This window comes from Lithobates pipiens, unplaced genomic scaffold (genome assembly GCF_037356315.1).
Source record: "Lithobates pipiens isolate NorthernLeopardFrog02 unplaced genomic scaffold, aLitPip1_a1.2 Scaffold_25, whole genome shotgun sequence".
Classification (NCBI taxonomy): domain Eukaryota; kingdom Metazoa; phylum Chordata; class Amphibia; order Anura; family Ranidae; genus Lithobates; species Lithobates pipiens.
Window position 1 is genome coordinate 182,032,058 of NW_027507787.1, and position 19,292 is coordinate 182,051,349.

Below are 19,292 nucleotides of genomic sequence, written 5' to 3' on the forward strand. Positions count from 1 at the left end.
CACAAGGGTAGTCACCCTGATCGAACGGCGTGCGCTCCAGCTGCGCTTCACCGGGTCAGGCGCACCGGAAATGACGTGGTGTACGTAATGACGCTGTACGCGTTTCGTCATAGACGTCCTCAGCAGCGATATCGCGTACACCCATACCCACGTCTTTGAAGGTACCTGTACCGCCCATTCCCAGCCTCCAGCCAATCGCTGGTCTGGGTGGGTCTACAGGTTTGTTTACATATTGCGCTCCTCATTATATCAAGCGGGCCAATCTTTGTGACCATACTCCTAATGCTTATATACTAAGAAGATGATTTCTACTATCATAAGGGAACATATAAGAATAATGGTGAATGTCTTCTCAATACTCCTTACTTTGTACATAATGCTCTTAAGGAGAAAGAGAACCGGACTTACACAGGAACAAAAAGGTTTTTTTTTTAGTAGGATCTTTAGTGTATCCACGTAGCTCGTTTATATTAATTTTTATTTCTATTTCACTTATGTTAATTTTATTTCAAAGAAAGGGGGATTTTTTTAAAAATTATTTACTTTACAGATAGGTTCTACATTGCCCTCTGGATTGTTTATGAGACAGCATGGAATCATCCCTGCTTTATTTTGCTACAGAAGATGCTCATCCCGGGTGTCCCAGTAGTTTGACCCGGTATCATTTTTAAATCTAATAGTAAATCGGAGAGGTACTGGTTTCAATATTAAATTTCCTATGGTTTCTTGAATTATTTTCCCTGTTTATTATCCCATTCTAATAATTTCACGGATATTCCTATTTATTATTTTATATCCCAGATATTACCTTGTAAAACTAATATTAGTCAGGGAATTTTTATATTTAATTATACATTTTTTTTAGATTTTAAATATGAACCTCTTATCAATATTCAGAAAGTTCTTCCTGCTTTAATAGCCATATTAACCTCTTCATTCCCAGATAATATCCTATAAACCTCAAATGGGGGGGCTCAGATTACTTGTTCTCATTATAATAGGTTATATTCATTTTCATAACATGATTATTCGCATATCATTAAGATTTAGGCTCATCCTTAATCCTATTCTATATTTCCGATGTTAAATGGTTAATATTTACAAATATATATATATACATATATATTATCATCAATGTACATATCTATATTATCATCAATCTGTTTTTTATGTCTGACGCTGGAAATCATCTAAAAACACCTTTTTTGGTTCAATCCATTACATAGTCAATTAAAGAACTATACCATATAATGAACCAAAAGAAATGAGAGAACATAAACGTAAACATAAACAGCCATAAGTAGGTGTAATCTACATTTACATGTGCCACATTCTAGCAAATCAGGTCCACCTCCACATACCACATATAATTTCATGTGTGTATATAGGGGGAACTCTAGAACTGTCTGGCAGATCCTCTTTTTTACAATAATGGTTATATTTCCTTTTGGGGGAAAAAAGGGGGGGGGGGGTACCCCATGTGCCTTCCTCACATCATTTATATTTTGAGGGGCCCTGGGCAAAAGTATATCCCACCTTACTATCTATGGATTTGCTATAAAGCAATTAAGATCTATATTTAACCCTTTGGGGGCCAAGGTGTTCAATCTATATATCCAGCTAGTCTCATTCTGAGATATAAGGGTGGTCATATTGCCCCCTCTCCAGTTTTGTTTTATGCAATCAATACCATAAAATACCATTTTAGAAGGATCTCTTTGATGGAAAAGATCAAAATGTCTAGATACATTATGATTAGGGAACCCCTTCTTGATGTTATTAACATGTTCCCTAATCCTAATGTATAGTGGTCTAGTGGTTCTGCCCACATATTGTAAATTGCATGGACATTCCAACACGTATGTAATGTGTGTACTGCGACATGTAATGAGTTCTCTAATTTTGTATTCTGTATGGTCTGTTTTGGATCTAAATGTTTTCCTCCTTCGAGGTTGGGGTTTACTAACCCTACAGGCCAAGCATTTGTTACACTTATAAAACCCTTTCAATTCTTCCAGAAAGGTACTATTCTTAGGGCCATCGACTACATTGTGTGCTAACATATTACGTAGTGTCGGCGCTCTCCTATAGATAAATTTTGGTTTCTTTGGGAGGATTGTTGACAAAACTTTGTCTTCTTGGAGGATAGGCCAATATTTTTTTACTATTTTCTCTATTTCATAATACTGTACATTATATCCGGTAATAAATGCTAGATCACATTTTTGTTTTTCTTTTATGGTTTTCCTTATCAGGGTATTTCTATCTGTATTCCCAACTTCATTTTTTATTTTAACCAACGGTTCATACTTATATCCCTTTTCGATGAATTGTGCGACCAATTTGTCTGCTTGGGAAGAGAAATCCTCAATAGAGTTACAGTTCCTCCTAATTCTTAAAAGCTGTCCTTTTGGGATATTTGCTTTCCATTTTGGATGATGGCAGCTTGAAGTGGGGATGTAGCTGTTTCTATCCGTTTCTTTGAAGAAGGTTTTTGTATGTAGGACGTCATTCTTCTTAAAGATTTCTAAATCAAGGAATTCTATCTTTTGTTTGTCACATTTCCCACTAAAAGTGAGTCCATACTTGTTATTCAGATTAGATAGAAATCTTTCAAATTCCTCTGGGGTTCCATCCCATAAAATCACCAAGTCATCGATATACCGTCGAAAGAATTTTAGCTGGGGTATCTTCCTTGAGTATATATACTCCTCCTCCCACAGATTCATGAGCAGGTTGGCGACGCTTGGTGCATACCGTGCACCCATAGCCACTCCTGTGGTCTGTACATAATAATGATGTCCATACCAAAAATAATTACAGGCCATGGCCATCTTAAGGCCCTCTAAGATGTATTGCACTTGTTCTTGTTTCATGTTCGTGTGTTCATGTAGTGCTCTTTCTACCCCTATTAGACCGTCCTCCTGCACAATGCTTGTATATAGCGAATTTACATCTATGGTTGCTAATAGGTATTGATCTCTGATTTATGCCTTCCCTCCTATTCTGCTACTGCCAAGACTGCTTTGCAGGATCAGGCTGGAAAAGAAGTCGGTGCTTCTGGTTGCCCCAGCATGGCCCAGAAGAGTTTGGTATGCAGAAACAGTGAAGATGGTGGTAGGCTCTCCTTGGACCCTACCGTCCCGTCCAGACCTGCTATCCCAGGGACCAGTATTTCATCCTACCTTACAAACGCTAAATTTAACGGTTTGGCTGTTGAAACCCACATTCTCAAGAATCGTGGGCTTTCGGGCCCTGTGATATCTACCTTGATTAATGCAAGAAAGCCAGCTTCCAGAATGATTTATCATAGAGTCTGGAAAGCATATGTCTCCTGGTGTGAATCCAGGGGTTGGCACCCCAGAAAATATGTCATAGGCAGAATCCTCGAATTTCTGCAAAATGGGTTAGAGATGAAACTGTCCTTGAGTACCATCAATGGCCAAGTCTTGGCCTTATCGGTTCTGTTTCAACGTCCACTTGCTTCACATTCTTTGGTCCGAAGCTTTATACAAGGGGTAACTGGCCTTAATCCTCCAGTTAGGGCGCCTCTGAACCCCTGGGATCTGAATTTGATTCTGTCAGCTTTACAGAAGCAGCTTTTTGAACCGATACATCAGATTGCCTTAGTTCTGTTGACAAGGAAATAAATTTTTCTGGTGGCAATTTCTTCTGCCAGAAGAGTATCAGAATTAGCGGCCCTCTCTTGTAAAGGACCGTATCTGATAATGCACAAGGATAGAGTGGTGTTACGCCCTCATCCTAGTTTTCTACCGAAGGTGGTCTCAGGTTTTCATCTAAACCAAGATATTGTTCTGCCTTCCTTTTTTCCACATCCCTGTTCTATGGAAGAGAAGTCACTACATTCTTTGGATGTAGTGAGAGCAGTCAAAGCCTATCTGGAAGCGATGGTTCAGGTTTGCAAAACTGATGTTTTGTTCGTATTGCCAGAGGGTCCTAAGAGAGGACAGGCAGCATCAAAATCTACCATTGCTAAATGGATTTGACAAGTAATTGTTCAAGCTTATGGTTTGAAGCAAAAGATTCCACCTTTTCAGATCAAGGTGCACTCCACTAGGGCTATTAGTGCTTCGTGGACGGTGCATCACCAGGTCTCCATGGCTCAAATCTGCAAGGCCGCAACCTGGTCATCAATCCATACATTCACCAAATTTTATCAGGTGGATGTGAGGAGGCACGAGGTTTCGCCTTTGGGCGTAGTGTGCTGCAGGCAGTGGTACAGGGTCCTCAGGTCTGAGTACACCCTATGTTATGTGGTTCCCCTCCCCTCAGATAGCATTGCTCTGGGACATCCCACCAGTAATTACTGAGTCGCTGTGTCCCGTGATGTACGAGAAAGAAAATAGGATTTTTATAACAGCTTACCTGTAAAATCCTTTTCTTTTGAGGTACATCACAGGACACAGAGGTTCCTTCCCTCTTCTAATACACTTATATTGCTTTGCTACAAAACTGAGGTACCTCCAGTAGGGGGAGGGGTTATATGGGGGTTTGAACTTCCTGTCTAGGGTGTGCCAGTGTCCAATCACCTAGTGATACCCTATAACCCACCAGTAATTACTGAGTCTCTGTGTCCCGTGATGTACCTCAAAAGAAAAGGATTTACAGGTAAGCTGTTATAAAAATCCTAGTTTTTGTAGTTTCTGCTGCTGTACAATGTTTCCACATTATAATGTACACATATTGGGGTGGATTTATTAAACCTGGTAGCCTATCAGCTTCTAACTTCAGCTTGTCCAATTTTAAGCTTTGACAATAAAACCAGAAAGCAGAGTTGCACCAGATTTTGCACTCTCCAGTAAATTAACCCCATGATCTTTGTTGACTCTTTCAGGCTACAATACACTTATTGAAGTCAGAGGGTTGTAAAATCAATGAACGTCCCATCCCACCAGAAGACACAAGTATGCGCCCTGCATCTTATGTCCCTGTGAATCTGGAGGAAGACCCAGAATGGATTGTTTATAGGTAAGAACGTGCTACCATGCCTACAAGTGATAAAAATTAAAATAAATATTAATAGGTTGACATATTTTTGGTAAAGCAAACCTATAGTTAAAGCTGAACCAGGCATATAAAGAAAAAAAACACATGTAAATGCAATGACTACATTAATATCAGCCTCCTGTTATTGGACCTTTACTAAATTGAGAGAGGTAGGTACCACCCAAGGAGCCAATCAGGTGTGCTGCATGCACATTTGTGTACCTTGCTGAGAGAAGGAAAGCAGAGGGATGACATCATTAGTCTGCTGTTGCTCCCTAACTATCCAATTAAAGGCTGGAGACAGGGAGGTGTCCATTGCGTCCATGGTGGATTGCACAACTTTTATAGAGAAAAATCGGCTCACCAACCCAGGTGTGCTGTTGGGAAGGCTTTGTAAATCTCAGAAACTGATGGGCAGAAATACGGTACTTTTCCAAGTAAAACAGGACATTTATTACATATTTCAAATATGCAATGTAACTGTTTGTCTAGAGTTTAGCTTTAAAAATCTAGCCTTTAGTAAAGATTAATACAAATTGTAATGTTCCAGCTGATAATTTGGTTTGCACTCACTTCTAATACTTGGTTGCCCGAAGCTGTGGTCTGGCCAGTGGGCCATTGCACCTTGCAAAGCTTACGAGCTGTCACTTGATCGATAATTTCCCTCCTCCTCAATGCCATACATTATGGCCTTAGCTGAAATTCTGATAAAAAGTTAAGTTGGAGGTATGCCATAGAAAAACTCTATCGAGCACACAGGTTACTTTATGCACCTCAAACATGGGCTACTCTCTCTCTTTGTTTCTTTGTTTTTACCCATTTTGGGCAGCCTGACCCTTTTTAGCATTGCCAGGAAAGATGTAATCTATAATAAGGATTCTTTATGCTGCTGAAGCTTTAGTAATTAAAACTTTTTAGCTCTGGACATTGAAAAAGTTACGTGAAAAGAGACTTTCCAGGTCAGTTGTGATATATGTTGACAATGTTGATTCCTGTTTGTGATGTTAGTGCCTGGAGCCGCTTGTGGTTCTGTTTATCTGGTTCCCAGTAGGTTCTGGTTCAATGATCATACCTGTACTTTAGGGATGCTGTCATTCTCAATAAAGAACAATACAATTACATGGAATTGAATAGCATGAGAATCACAAGTTAGGCTGTGAAAAACACAAGGTTGGTCATTAAATGGGGATTAAAGCCTAAATTATATTTACATGATTTACTGCATATAAGATAAGGATCTTCTAATAAGATCTTTATAAAGTAGATCTAAACCATAACAAGATTTTATTTATCTTTTTTTTCCCTTAAAATATTGTTTTTCTTACTTGAACCTTTCTGATACTAACAGCCTTGCTTAGCAAGCTTGCCCATTACATCCCTCTCCAAAGCCACAGGCATATTATGGTGTTGCCCCCAACACCCCCCCCCCCCCCCCTTTGGATTTTGCATTTATTCTGCAGCTATTTGTGCCCACTCAGCCAAAACAGCTGGTTCTGATGTTAACCACCATCAGCCCCGGAGATTTGGCTGCTGAATGACCAGGCTATTTTTTGCAATTCGGCACTACGTCGCTTTAACTGACAATTGCGCAGTCATGCGACTGTGTACCCAAACAAAATTGACGTCCTTTTTTCCCCACAAATTGAGCCTTCTTTTGGTGGTATTTCTTCACCTCTAAGGTGTTTATTTTTTGCGATATAAATGAAAAAAGAGCGATTAATTTTGAAAAAAACACAATATTTTGTACTTTTTGCTATAATAAATATCCTCCTTTTTTTTTTTTTTTTACTCTTTATTCTTCTACATATTTTTGGTAAAAAAAAATTGCAACAAGTGTATATTGATTGGTTTGCGCAAAAGTTATAGCGTCTACAAAATAGGGGATAGATTTATACCATTTTTATTATTATTTTTTTTCACTAGTAATGGTGGTAATCTGCGATTTTTATCGGGACTGCGACATTATGGTGGACACATCGGACACATGCAGAGTTTTTCCTGTCACCCCTCCTGCTTTTCCTTTCTCCCTCCCAAATGTGTTTACTTGGCACAGTCTGTGTCATTTCTGTTGCTTTCTTCCCCCTTTTCAGCAACAGTAAATCTTAAAGCTGTCAGCTGATCAAGGCGCTGAGAATAGAGAGCAACTGAGCATGTGCAGAGCAGGGTGAGACGCATTGATTTTAAACAGTATAGGCACTTATTTATAATGATTTACAATGTTTATGCCTGCAAAAGTGTCCAGCCTGAAGTGACCTATAAAGACTTTCTTTTCTGGTTAAAGTTCCACTTTAATAATTTGGATGGGCATCTGCATACTTTTGACTACATAGCCTATATTAAAAATCAGAAGTTTAATTTGTTATTCCAGATAAATTCAGAAATAATTATATAAAATCAACTGGTGTATAGTTTTTGTTTTTTGATGAACCATTTGAAAACAAAAGTAAGGTCCTGTAGCAGGAGAACGATTTTCCTAATCTTAAATGTACATGCTTTAATATGTGTACTACTAATAAGTTGCAATATAAACAGTTTCTAAAGCCAAGAGTTGTTTGTATTACAGTAATGAAAACCCAGTTATAGTGAGAAAACAAATTTAGATGCTGTTAGTATTTTTCACTATTCAGTATTTAAACTCATAGGAGATTATTTACTCTAACTGAAAAGGGCAAAATTTGGTGCAGGCCTGCATAAAAACCAATCCGCTTCCAGGTATTATTGCCAAAGCTTAATTCAACAAGCAGAAGATAGATGCTGATTGGCTCCCATACACCAGATTCTGAGTGCACCAGTTTTAGTAAATCTACTCCATAATCTAGATTTGCTTTTTATATTTCTTTTAGAGACTGGATTTCCCAGCTTTCGGCATATGCAATGGATAATTTTTTGAAAGCTGCAGAGTTGGGCGTGGAGCTACAGGAGGCGTGGGTTACCCACAATGCAGCTGTTTACATCCTTAACCACAACAAACATATTATCAGTTCTGGGAGGTTATCCATTCTTGTTGAGCCACTGAAAAAACTTCTTACAGCAGTCAAGAAAACTGGACATAATGGGTGAGTTTCTGTTTTTTCATGTCTCCAGCCAGGAGCGTTGTTAGATCTACAAAAGATCTGGGGCTAAAGCCCATAGCAGAGAAGTAAAGAAAGCCATACGCTTGGGTGAGCATACACATGTATATAATATTGTGTGTGTGTGTGTGTGTGTGTGTATATATATGTGTGTATATATATATATATATATATATATATATATGTATGTATATGTATATGTATATATAATATATTAAAAAAATATCGTTGCATATCTGAGTGCGAATCCCCCTTACACCAGGGTCTCCAGAGAGCCTCCCCACTTACATCAGAGCCCCCCTTACATCAGGGTCCCCCGAGAGCATCCCCCTTACATCAGTGTCCCCAGAGAGTCGTCCCACTTACATCAGGGTCCCAAGAGCCCTCTTCATTACATCAGGGTCCCCAGACATCCCCCTCCTTACATCAGATCCCCAAAGAGACCCCCCTTACATCATGGTCCCCAGAGAACCCCTCTCCTTACATCAGGGTCCCCAGAGAACCCCCCCTTATATCAGGGTCCCCAGAAAGCCTCCCTTACATCAGGATCCCCAGAGAGCCCCTTCTTACATCAGAGTTCCCAGAGAGCTTCCCCTTACATCGGGGGGCTGTGGTTCCCGGCCATTACATTGCCAGCAGATTGGTATAGAAGTGGACGTCAGGACAATGATTAAATTGTCAGAACTGCTGAATATAGATAAGAACTTGTACCTGATAATATTAACTAGTCATGTTCCTCCACCAGCTGAGCAGATGGAGCCCAGAGCCAACCCTAGGTAAGAGATTAAGGGCTATGGGCCCCAGATTTGGGACTATAGCTCCAGTAGCCACCCCCTAGTAACGCTACTGTCTCCAGCCATGGTTGGCCTTTCTGTCATACTTGCAACAGAAATACAGACAGGAAGCATTGGTGGGTACAATGTAGCATCACTGACATCACCTCCTTGTATGGCCAGCTTTCCTCTGTAGAGAATCACTTGCAGTCAATGTAGTCAATGTAAAGCAACCACGTGTTAAATATGTGCATGTTGACTGATTTATGAGTTTAAAACCTGCAATTGTTTATTACTTTTTAAAAGAGAAGTTGATGACTTTTTAAAACTTCCAGCCAACCTCCCTATTCTCCCAAATACTGTAAGTTGAAGCACTCCCCCTCATTCCCAACAGACACATTCTTACCTCCAACAGCAGCAGCCTCCCTCGTCTACACCCTGGCTCTTTGTGCACAACTCAATAGATTTTTACCATGCAGGATGTAGACAACGCAGAAGGCTTCTGCTGTTAGAGGGCATTAGTGGGCATCTGTGGGGCAGGGCCCTCATTTTTTCTTTCCCTGAGAAGTCTGGAGTCCTCATTGTTCAGACATAATAAATGCATATCATTCTGAAATAACATGCTGGTCTAGTGACGATACAGCCATGACAATTCTGGTACCTGCATTGCTGTCTTTTCTTGTTTGTGACTGTTGGAGTTGTCACTGGGGAAAGGTGATGAAGCAAACCTTTCTGCTGGCCTTCTTCAGCAGTAAGACAGAACTAGAAAAGGAAGTTCAATAGCCAGTTGCCAATAGCTGCTCTTGCGTCGTATTTGGTCCGTCGGACCAGCATACAGACAAATGGTTTTCCCGATAGGAATTGAGTCCATCGCACTCAATTTCTAGGTCCTATTTCTAGGTTATATTTCTAGGTCCATCGGAAATTTTTTCAAGAAAAGTGATTGAATTATCCCACACGATTGGAATATCCGATGGAATGATTACCGGAAAGTCTGGCCGTGTGTACGCTGCATTATACTTCATCTAAAAATGTTCTTATGCACAGGCTATTATGTCATTAAAAGAATTTGCCTCCTTTTATCAAGCAAAAAATTGTTTACCTATATTCTCTAATTTAAAAATAATGGCTGCACCATGCTGGTCCTCGTAACTTCTGCTTGTGCATCCACAACCTAGGCGTTAAAGCAGTTTAGTATAGTTTAGTATATTCCCTTGGCACAGGGTCATTCACATTTTATAATGGGATTGATTTACTAAAACTGCAGAGTGCAAAATCAGGTGCAACTCTACACAGAAATCAATCCGCTGCCAGGTTTTATTTTGCTAAAGCTTAATTGAACAAGCTGAAGTTAGGTGTTGATTGGCTGCCCTGCACAGCTTCACCAAATTTTGCAATCTTCGGTTGTAATAAATCAACCCCAATGTCAGTAAGGTGCTGCTATCCATTACAGGGATGTGTGTAATGCACATGGAGTAGTTCATTGCTTTGGCACATCCCACTCTGCACTCAGAGCCCGGACAGGGTGGTGCGCTATTCAGTGGCATGTCCAGTTGTACTGATAACAGGGGTAGGCATTCAGGGTGACAATGCAACCTCTGCATACAGGCTCTAAGCAGCATTGTTTAGCCATTAAGGAAAGTCCTTTTGGGTCAGATTTTTGTATTATTTTTTTTTCTACGCTCTGGACTTCTGCATAGGCATACAACTCTACAAACTGAGTTCTACATAAGGAAAGGTAAAATATACTTTTATATATATTTTTCATTAGGAAGGTTTAGATACTCTTTTAATAGTTTGTTTTGAATTAAATTGATGATCAGTCCACCAAAAACTGACATTTGAGATATGGTTAAAGAGGTTGTTAAACCATGCAACAACCTTGCAACAATCCCCTCTTCTATGTTAAATAATGTCTCCAGTGCATTTGTTAAGTAAACTGCCGATGTGTACCTGATTTCAGAGCACTCATCAGCGCTCACATGACCGGTCGCCTCTCTCCTCTCTCAAGCTGACAGCAAAGCAGGCAGGGCTGAGAATCACCCACTCACGTCAGCCAGGAGGAAGAGAGAAGGGTCAAGTGAGTGCCTGAAATCAGGTACACATCGACAGTTTAAAAAAAAATGCAACGGGGACATTATTTAACATAGCGGAGGGGATTGTTGCAAGCTTGTTGTATTATGAAAGCAGTAGGATAGGAGGATCATGGAGTGGACACAACTGACAGGCAGGGAGGGGAGGGGGGAGGAGGGCAGAGGGAGACACAGGAGAGTTGCAGATAGCAGTGAATGACGGAGGCATGTAAACTGACCATGGTGTCAGGGCTCAGCAGCCATAATAAACCATGGCCAGTTAACAGGGGGGAGTGCAGAACCAGGCAGGTTCAGCCAGATATTTCAGGTGAGACGGGGGGCCAAATGACACAGCACAGGCACTGTGCTGTATAACATGCTTTAAGGGCATAGGATCCAGTTTTTCTTTTTTTTTACGGTAACAAACACTTTAAATGATAGTGGGGTAATTAACCTATTGGCTATTTATAACTCTTAAAGAGCTGCACCATTAAACAAATGGGACAGTGAACACAAATTTTGAGAACTATAAGCAGTGGGAGGGTGATTCCGTCTACGGCCATAATTTCAGATAGTGGTGGTATGATTGGATATGATAACTGTGAATCATGTTTTATGAATGTCAGATTTTTTTTCTTTTAGGAAGCGTAAAGCATAGATGTATGCTTTAACCTAATCCCCTTCATTTGTATGTACTGAACAGTTCATCAAAGTTCCAGCTTTTCTTATTTGTTGCTTAGGAACCCAGTGCTATTGGTGATCCTCTCCAGCACTTTAGCCAAAGGATTAATTCAACCTTGGATACCTGTGTCAGAAAAAAGACCAGAGACAAGTCCGCATACAGAGAAGAGAAAGAAGGTGTCAGGGAAGGGACCTGAAAAATCGAATGCAGCACATGTTATATCAATTGATCCAAATGGTCTTCCTGATATAAAACTTGCCCTGGAGGTACTGTTTAATTTTACAGCAGTATTCATTGAGAAATTAATGACGTTTATATGGTGCTAACATTAACCAAGATTGGACAGCGTTGTTAAGCGGCTTCTCTGAATAACGATTCTAAGGTTTCTTTGTAGATAATCACCTCATTCTGTGCTTTCTTCGTAGAGCCTTAAACATGAGGCCACTTTTTCAATGTAATAGTAGATTTCAAAAGCCATCAAAAAATGACACTGACATTACACTTTAGCCTTCAGGTTATCATATAATCTCACAAGTATATTGTGCTTTGAATATCAAAAGACTAGAACTCATGAAATTTAATTAGTTCAGTTCTGCAGAATTCCTGGGGACACTGAAAAGAAATATCCTATTGTTACAATTGTCATTTTTTGATTTGGTCTGTAACATTGTCATTTGTCGTCATCCATTGAATAATTGGATTTGCGATTTTTTTTTAAATTTTTTTTTTTTTGTCTGATATCTGTCAAAAGTAGACTTCATCCTGTAGGTACTTTTTCAGAAATTGTACAGGGTCATCTAAAATGTGTGGTGCCACATTATTTAATTTGGGAACTTTATGTCAAGATAACATCGCCAGGATGTTTAGAGAATACATTAATTATTATTATGAAATTTACAGGTATTATTATGTACAGCATATTGGTGTGTGCCCACATTACAGCTCTTGTGTTGTGAAATTTTATTCTATCTATGTAGTGAAGTGTCTCATGGCAAAGTGCTGTACTATTTATACTAATACATAACTCCAGCGTGCAGTGTCTCCATGATGCGGCTCTTCCGGCGGACTGCTGTCCATCTGCTTGGGAGGTGGGAAGGGCTGATTTGGCCCAGCTGCCGGGCAATCTCTTGCCTGAACGTCGGCGTCCTGGTGCCCCTCCCCTCTACTCTTACGTGGTTTGATGTAGGGGGCGTGCGGCGTGTGATATGCGTGTGCCGCGGCCCTGGTGTGGTCCAGGATTCCTTGGGCTCTCTGTTAGATTGGCCTCACAACCCGGATTGGACTGGTCTTCTCCTTTTCACTAGGCATATTTCTCAGTTTCATTTGTCACTTTTTTTTTTCTTCTTTCTCTTATATTGGGTGTTTTGGTGATGACCCTTCACTATGATCTTCCACCCTCACTCCCGGTTAACCACTAGTCTAATCCTCACTTTATTACTCATTTTAACCAGTCCACTTTCCACTTCACACTATATCATGTTCACATAACACTTTTATTTCATCCTTTGAATTTCCTTTCTCACTTTGCTCTAACTTTAGTTTATTCACTCATTACATTTTATTTATCACACCAGGGAGGCCCCGGGGAGCCCCGATCGGCCGGGGGCATTGCTCGTGCTGGGTGCCATCTTTGGGCATGCCCTCTCAGCTCTCGCCACCGATGCTTTCGGCTGGCCGTTCGGCTTTGACATCACGCTGCCTTGTGCATGTACAATTATAATTCACATGTCTGCTCCTGAAGAGCGGTTTAAAGCCGCAAAACGCATCAAGCTACTAGATATTGTGTATCTGTACACACCCATCATGATCTGTGTTGACATTATTCCTACCTTGATAGGGATATTAAGAACTATTGACAGTCAGATGTTATCTCTATAAACCATTTTATGAATATTGGTGGACCTCTTTATTTTATTATTAATATTGAAGATTGTAAACATTTTATTACTAGTTTCTTTTCAGTTTAGAAATTGTTGTTATGGGTGCATTTTTATTTATGTGCAATTCCATGTATGTTAAACATGTTTTTACGCATTATTAAACTATTTTTATGTTCCACCATACTGTTCATTTTGTCATCATGAGCTTCATATAAAGTCCCACCTTCCTTGTTTACACCTTTTCTGCTTTTTGCTGCATCAGTGTTTGTTTTGTCAAATTGTTAGGGATAGAGGCATATGGTTTTACCCAGCCATAGCTTCATTTAAAGTCCCCACTCCCCAATTCCCCCCTTTTTTTCAACATAACTCCAGCTAAAATCGTTTTTTTTTTTTTTTTAGTGGGGAAGGATGTTTTTTGACCAACATCTCCCATAGGAAAGATTTTCCATTTATTCCTGCCCCCCGTGACAGTTGCCACTGAGACAACAGATGGCCCCTGTGAGGGAACACTACAAAATGTTGTATTTTGTGTATTCATTTGTTTTGCAATGTTTAATAGTTAGAGACTGTGTTAGTTTTATTACTTTAGATGTTGCTGTTTCCCCTCATTTTCCTTCCTGGCGAATGTGGTCACTGGGAATGGACAGCAGTCCAAGTTTTAATATTTTTTTTCATGGAGTTACATTTTAAAGATTTAAACACAATTGCTTAATGATCAGGTGAATTTTTTACCTATCAGTAAGGAATTATGGTTTCATAAAGTCTAGATTTTTCCCCCCTTCCTCTGGATCAGATCATGTTTAGAATTAATTTTTTTTCTCAATAAAATGGAGAAAAAGATAATAACAATTGTACAAGAATAATAACATTTGTACAAATATATATTTGTGGCATAAGCTTAAGAACGAGTACATAAATTCACCACAGTAATTGTTAAGCAATAATCAATATAACGTAGATTGGTAGTGCAATCCGTAAACTGTTTCTATAGCCGTTACAAAACGTGACCAATTGTCAACGTTATTTCTTAGATTGCATTTAATCTGAATATTTATTTAGTGTTATTCAATCAATGTACACTCAATGCTTGTATAAGCTACACAAGAAAAATAATAATATAGAAGAAAGGTAAAGAGGGTAAAAGAAGATAAATAAGTAAATAGACAAAGGTCCAAAGATTGCCAAAGTTAATTTTCTGTTACTGTTCTGTTTTCCGGCTACTTTCACACTGAGGCGTTTTATGGGCATTTTTGCGCTAAAAATAGTGCCTGAAAAGCAACTGTAAACTGCCTTTCCTGCAGCCCCAGTGTGAAAGTACTCAGGCTTTGTACTCGGTGTGCTTGCAGGATGGAAAATAAAGTCCTGCAAGCAGCATCTTTTGGAGCGGTGTGGTAGCGGTGTATATGGTGTAAAAGCTCCCCGCTAGCAGCCGAAAAGCATTACTTTAACAGCGGTAAAGCACTGCTAGAACTAGTGGCCCCACCCCACCCCAGTGTGAAGGTATCCTTAATGGGTCATAATCTTCAGAATATTTAAGATGACTCATGGTTGCCATGTATGCTTAGAAATTTAAAGTCACAATTCAATGGATATGCAATGGATTCAATATACACACCTTTATCTTCCTGGTCCTATTTACTTTTATTAAGATGATCTTTGTATTAACATTCAGGTGTGTGAGTTTTGTTTGGATTTGACAAATGGAAGCACTCCAGAAGATGTAGTACCTATTTCCATAAGACAACAGTTGCTATCAACATGGGTGAAAGTTAAGCAGCTGCTCCAACAACAAATAGGACAGAAGCTGGGTACAGATGATGAGGTAATTTTGGTGTGGGAGTTGTTTTTTAATTTCCGTTGTTAGATACTTTGGTTCCTTCTTCCTTGTGCTCTACTTCATATATTACTATGGTCATAACAACTTGTGTGGCTTTTCCGGAGCTCAGCATCATTAGTAGTTGGTAGAAGTCTATGCTTCACTGGTGTTGCTTTTAAGACAAAATAAGTTGGCTTGTGCAAGAAAGAACGTACTGTTCTTTCTTGCACAAGCCAACTTATTTTGTCTTAAAAGCAACACCAGTGAAGCATAGACTTCTACCACTTCTACCACTTCTAGACTTTTCCCCAAAAACGTACTGTTTTTGGGGAAAAGGAAGGAGCTCCACATTACAACAAGTTTTGGCATGTTTACAACATTTTGCCCCATATTTCACTTGTTTTAGCCTCAATACAATGGTTCTTTGTTGCTATGCAGTAGATTTGTGGATGAAGATGTGCGCAGAGTATGTTGGGATACCGCATGCATGTTAAGAAGCCTGCTGGAGCTCAATAGAACGCAAGTGAGGGTCACTGGGCCTTGTCTACTCCAGTGTTTCTCAACTCCAGTCCTCAAGGCGCTCCAACAGGTCATGTTTTCAGGATTTCCACTATTTTGCACAGGTGATTTGATTCATTTTCACTGCCTTAGTAATTACCACAGCCATTTCATCTGAAGGGAAATCCTGAAAATCTGACCTGTTGGTGCGCGTTGAGGACTGAAGTTGAGAAACACTGGTCTACGCCATTGCTATCAACTGTCCCTCATTTGTAGACAGATGCTCCCTCCATATTTCCTTCTCAGGTGTCCCTCCTTTTTGGGCTGATGTCTCAGGTGTCCCTCTTTTTGGGCTGATGTATAGACCTTTAATAAAAGTATACTGTTTAACAGCACTAAGCATGTTCCTAAAAAAAAACCTTTAATCCAGCCTCTAATTTTGTTGCTACTTCTATTTTGAAAAGCCTGTGTAGTAGAAGCAGTGATGGGAAATAAAGCACATGTGAATTTACCCATAATTTTTTGCATACCAAGTCTTCATGGGTCCCTTTCCTAGAGGCAAGATATAGTTTGTTTACATACTTTGTGCTGAAACGTATCCCACTTTTTCAGAAAGTTGGGGGGGGGGGGAGAGAGTTACTGGCTTACATGAAAGACATTTTTTCTATTGGTGTACCTCTATTGGTATTCCCTTGTGCTTCCTACAAAGAGCACCCATGCGAAACAAAACAAACTCACCGACTGAGAGGCTGCCTATAGAGCCCTGATGAACCCAATACTAGAGAGATTGTGTCTTGGGTAAAGACTGATATGTGTAAGGGATGCGTGTCCATTCTTTAGTTCAAATCAGAAGATCCCTCTGACCTCCATTTTATTTTCTATTCCTAGGCTTTCTCTTAGTTTGCACCAAGAAGATGATTATAGTGGCTGCGGACTTGATTTTTCAATTCGATTTCCCGTTATTTCCTTTGGGATGTAGATGTGGTTTTACATTGATGTCTGCTGACTGTCTAAATTACGTTTGTGTGCTAAGTGTCCATGTCTTTTGCATTTCACAATATGTGTTTATGTGTTTGCTAAAGCCTACTAAGGTCTGATAGACGATGACCTTTTACAGTGATATGCCTTAGGAGGTGGTTAAATAAAGCTGCTGTAAGAGAGGTCTGTTGGCATACTGGGCATATCAATACATTCGTATTTGTATTTTTAAAGGGTATTTCTCATGTATTTGCTTGCATACATGTTTGCCGCAGATACTACTGTAGTTTTAGTCTTAACAGGCTTTTGAGAAAACAGTGCTGCAGTGAAAGAAAAAGTTACTCTACATTTCGTATGTATTTATTTATCTTTTATTTTCTGCTGCAATGTGCAAATGGGGACAGTTCTATATAGTAATGAGTGGGCTTACTCTGTGATATTGTCTGTGATAAGTGTAAGAAATGCTTTCAATAATTTCCATTAAAGAACAGAATTCATGCATGTACAACAATGCAACAGATGGGCCCTTACTCATCTTTTTGAATATTCAGCCAAAAACAATGCAATATACTGTAATTTTTCATCGTGTATTTACTGTTTCTAGGAAAATAATGATGGACAGAACCCAATGACCAAAGTCCTCGTCGCTTTAGAAATGCATTCCTGCAATGGACTTGAACTGATGGAATTTACTGTCCCAAGCCTAACTCAGGTATTTATGGTTTTAAGCTGATTATACATATATAATAGCTATTATGCATAAAACGTGCATATGATTACAATGAAAATGCCACCAAAGTATCCAAGTAAAAGCAATTTTATCTTAACTTCAACTGTTTTATCTTGGTTAGTTCTAACTGAGCACTGAGAAATGCTAATAAGGAGCAGTAACCTTTACTACTAAGCTATGAGCATTAAAATATCTACACATTTTTAAAGGCATTCAAAAACTTTCCTGCCTGCACCCTGTGTTTTTCACATGCATAAGATGGTATTAATAATATAGTTATGTGGTCATTTGTTAGTTAGCGGTATCTGTTTGTATTCAAACCTAAGGTTTGAGACATAGCACTGCACAGGTTATAGTCTAAGAACTGACACTTCCTGCAAGAAGCTACATATCTCATGGTTAAGTGATCTGAAGGTGAGGACTACACAGTAATTTGATCTGACACAGACACTTCCAAGTAGACCAAACAACAGGGAGATCCCCATGCAGTCTTTCATCACATTAGCACTTCCACATTTGTGAAGCAACATTGGGGAAATGGTGAGGCATGGATTGGATGGTGTGTGACTCGGAACAAGATGCTGTCTGTCCCTTTAGTGGATAGAGACAAGCTACTTGAATAAATACATGGATTTAGAGAAATGGACCAGCCAAGACACTACAGAGTGCAGCCACAGCATGTAATCCCATCATTACAAGCAGGCATGTACTGGACATCGGGACTACCGGGAGTTTCCCAGTGGGCCGCTGGCTCAGTGGGCCAGTTTCAGTGACAGCGGACTGCCGCCCCCCTCTGCTCTTCTGTTCCCCCACAGCGCTCACCTCCTCTCACTGCCTAGTTATGCAGTGTGACTAAATAATGCCAAAATCCTCAGGAGTTGGCGCTAAGAAGCTCATCATATGATCCGGAAGAAGGGCGGCCACACACAGCTGTAACATAAACGAGGAGGTGAGCGCTGCGGGGGGGGGGGCAGAGCAGCATGGCTGGGGAAAGAGAGGAGCATGAGGGGGACCAGAGGAGCATGAGGCTGACCAGCAGAGCACATGGGGGAACAGAGCAGTATGGGGGTCATAGAGGAGCATGTGGGGTACCAGAGGAACATGTGGGGGACCAGAGGAGCAGGGGGGACCAGGTGAGCATGGGGGGAACAGAGAAGCAGGAGAGGAATGCAGAAGCATGTGGAGGAACAGAGAAACGTGGGGAACCAGAGGAGCACGGGGGACCAGAGGAGCGGGGGGGGGTTACCAGAGAAGCATGAGGGTACAGCGGAGCATGGGGGGAAAGAGGAGCAGGAGAGGAACGCATAAGGATGAGGGGACCCGAGAAGCACAAGGGTACAGAAGAACAGGGAGGGACCAGATGAGCATGGGGGGAACAGAGGAGCAGGAGAGGTACACAGAAGCATGTGGGTACCAGAGGAGCAGGGGAGTACCAGAGAAGAACGAGGGTACAGAGGATCAGTGGGGACCAGATGAGCAGGAGAGGTACACAGAAGCATGTGAGGGAGCAGGGGGGTACCAGAGGAGCATGGGGGAGCCAGAGAAGCACAAGGGTACAGAGGAGCATGGGGGGACCAGATGAACATGGGGGGAAAGAGAAGCAGGAGAGGAACGCATAAGTATGTGGGGGAGCAGAAGAGCATGAGGGGACCAGAGAAGCAGGGGGGAGACCAGAAGAGCATTGTGGGGAGCATGGGGGGGGGGGGGCTGCGGCTGTCGGCTTGTAGTTCTCAATGAACTACTCTGTGCAGACCATTCAAGTTCCTCCACTCCAAACTCGCTCAT

General features: G+C 40.6%; 1 protein-coding gene across 2 annotated transcripts in view; it reads left to right on the forward strand.

The window, feature by feature from the left end:
* Positions 1-19,292, forward strand: part of CFAP46 (cilia and flagella associated protein 46) — a 328,406-nt gene that overhangs the window by 83,819 nt on the left and 225,295 nt on the right. For both annotated transcript variants that reach the window (XM_077455243.1, XM_077455242.1), the window contains 5 exons: positions 4,856-4,989; positions 7,851-8,063; positions 11,664-11,871; positions 15,158-15,307; positions 17,382-17,489. In XM_077455243.1, the coding sequence (XP_077311369.1) occupies positions 4,856-4,989; positions 7,851-8,063; positions 11,664-11,871; positions 15,158-15,307; positions 17,382-17,489 (813 nt within the window). The remainder of the gene's footprint in view (positions 1-4,855; positions 4,990-7,850; positions 8,064-11,663; positions 11,872-15,157; positions 15,308-17,381; positions 17,490-19,292) is intronic.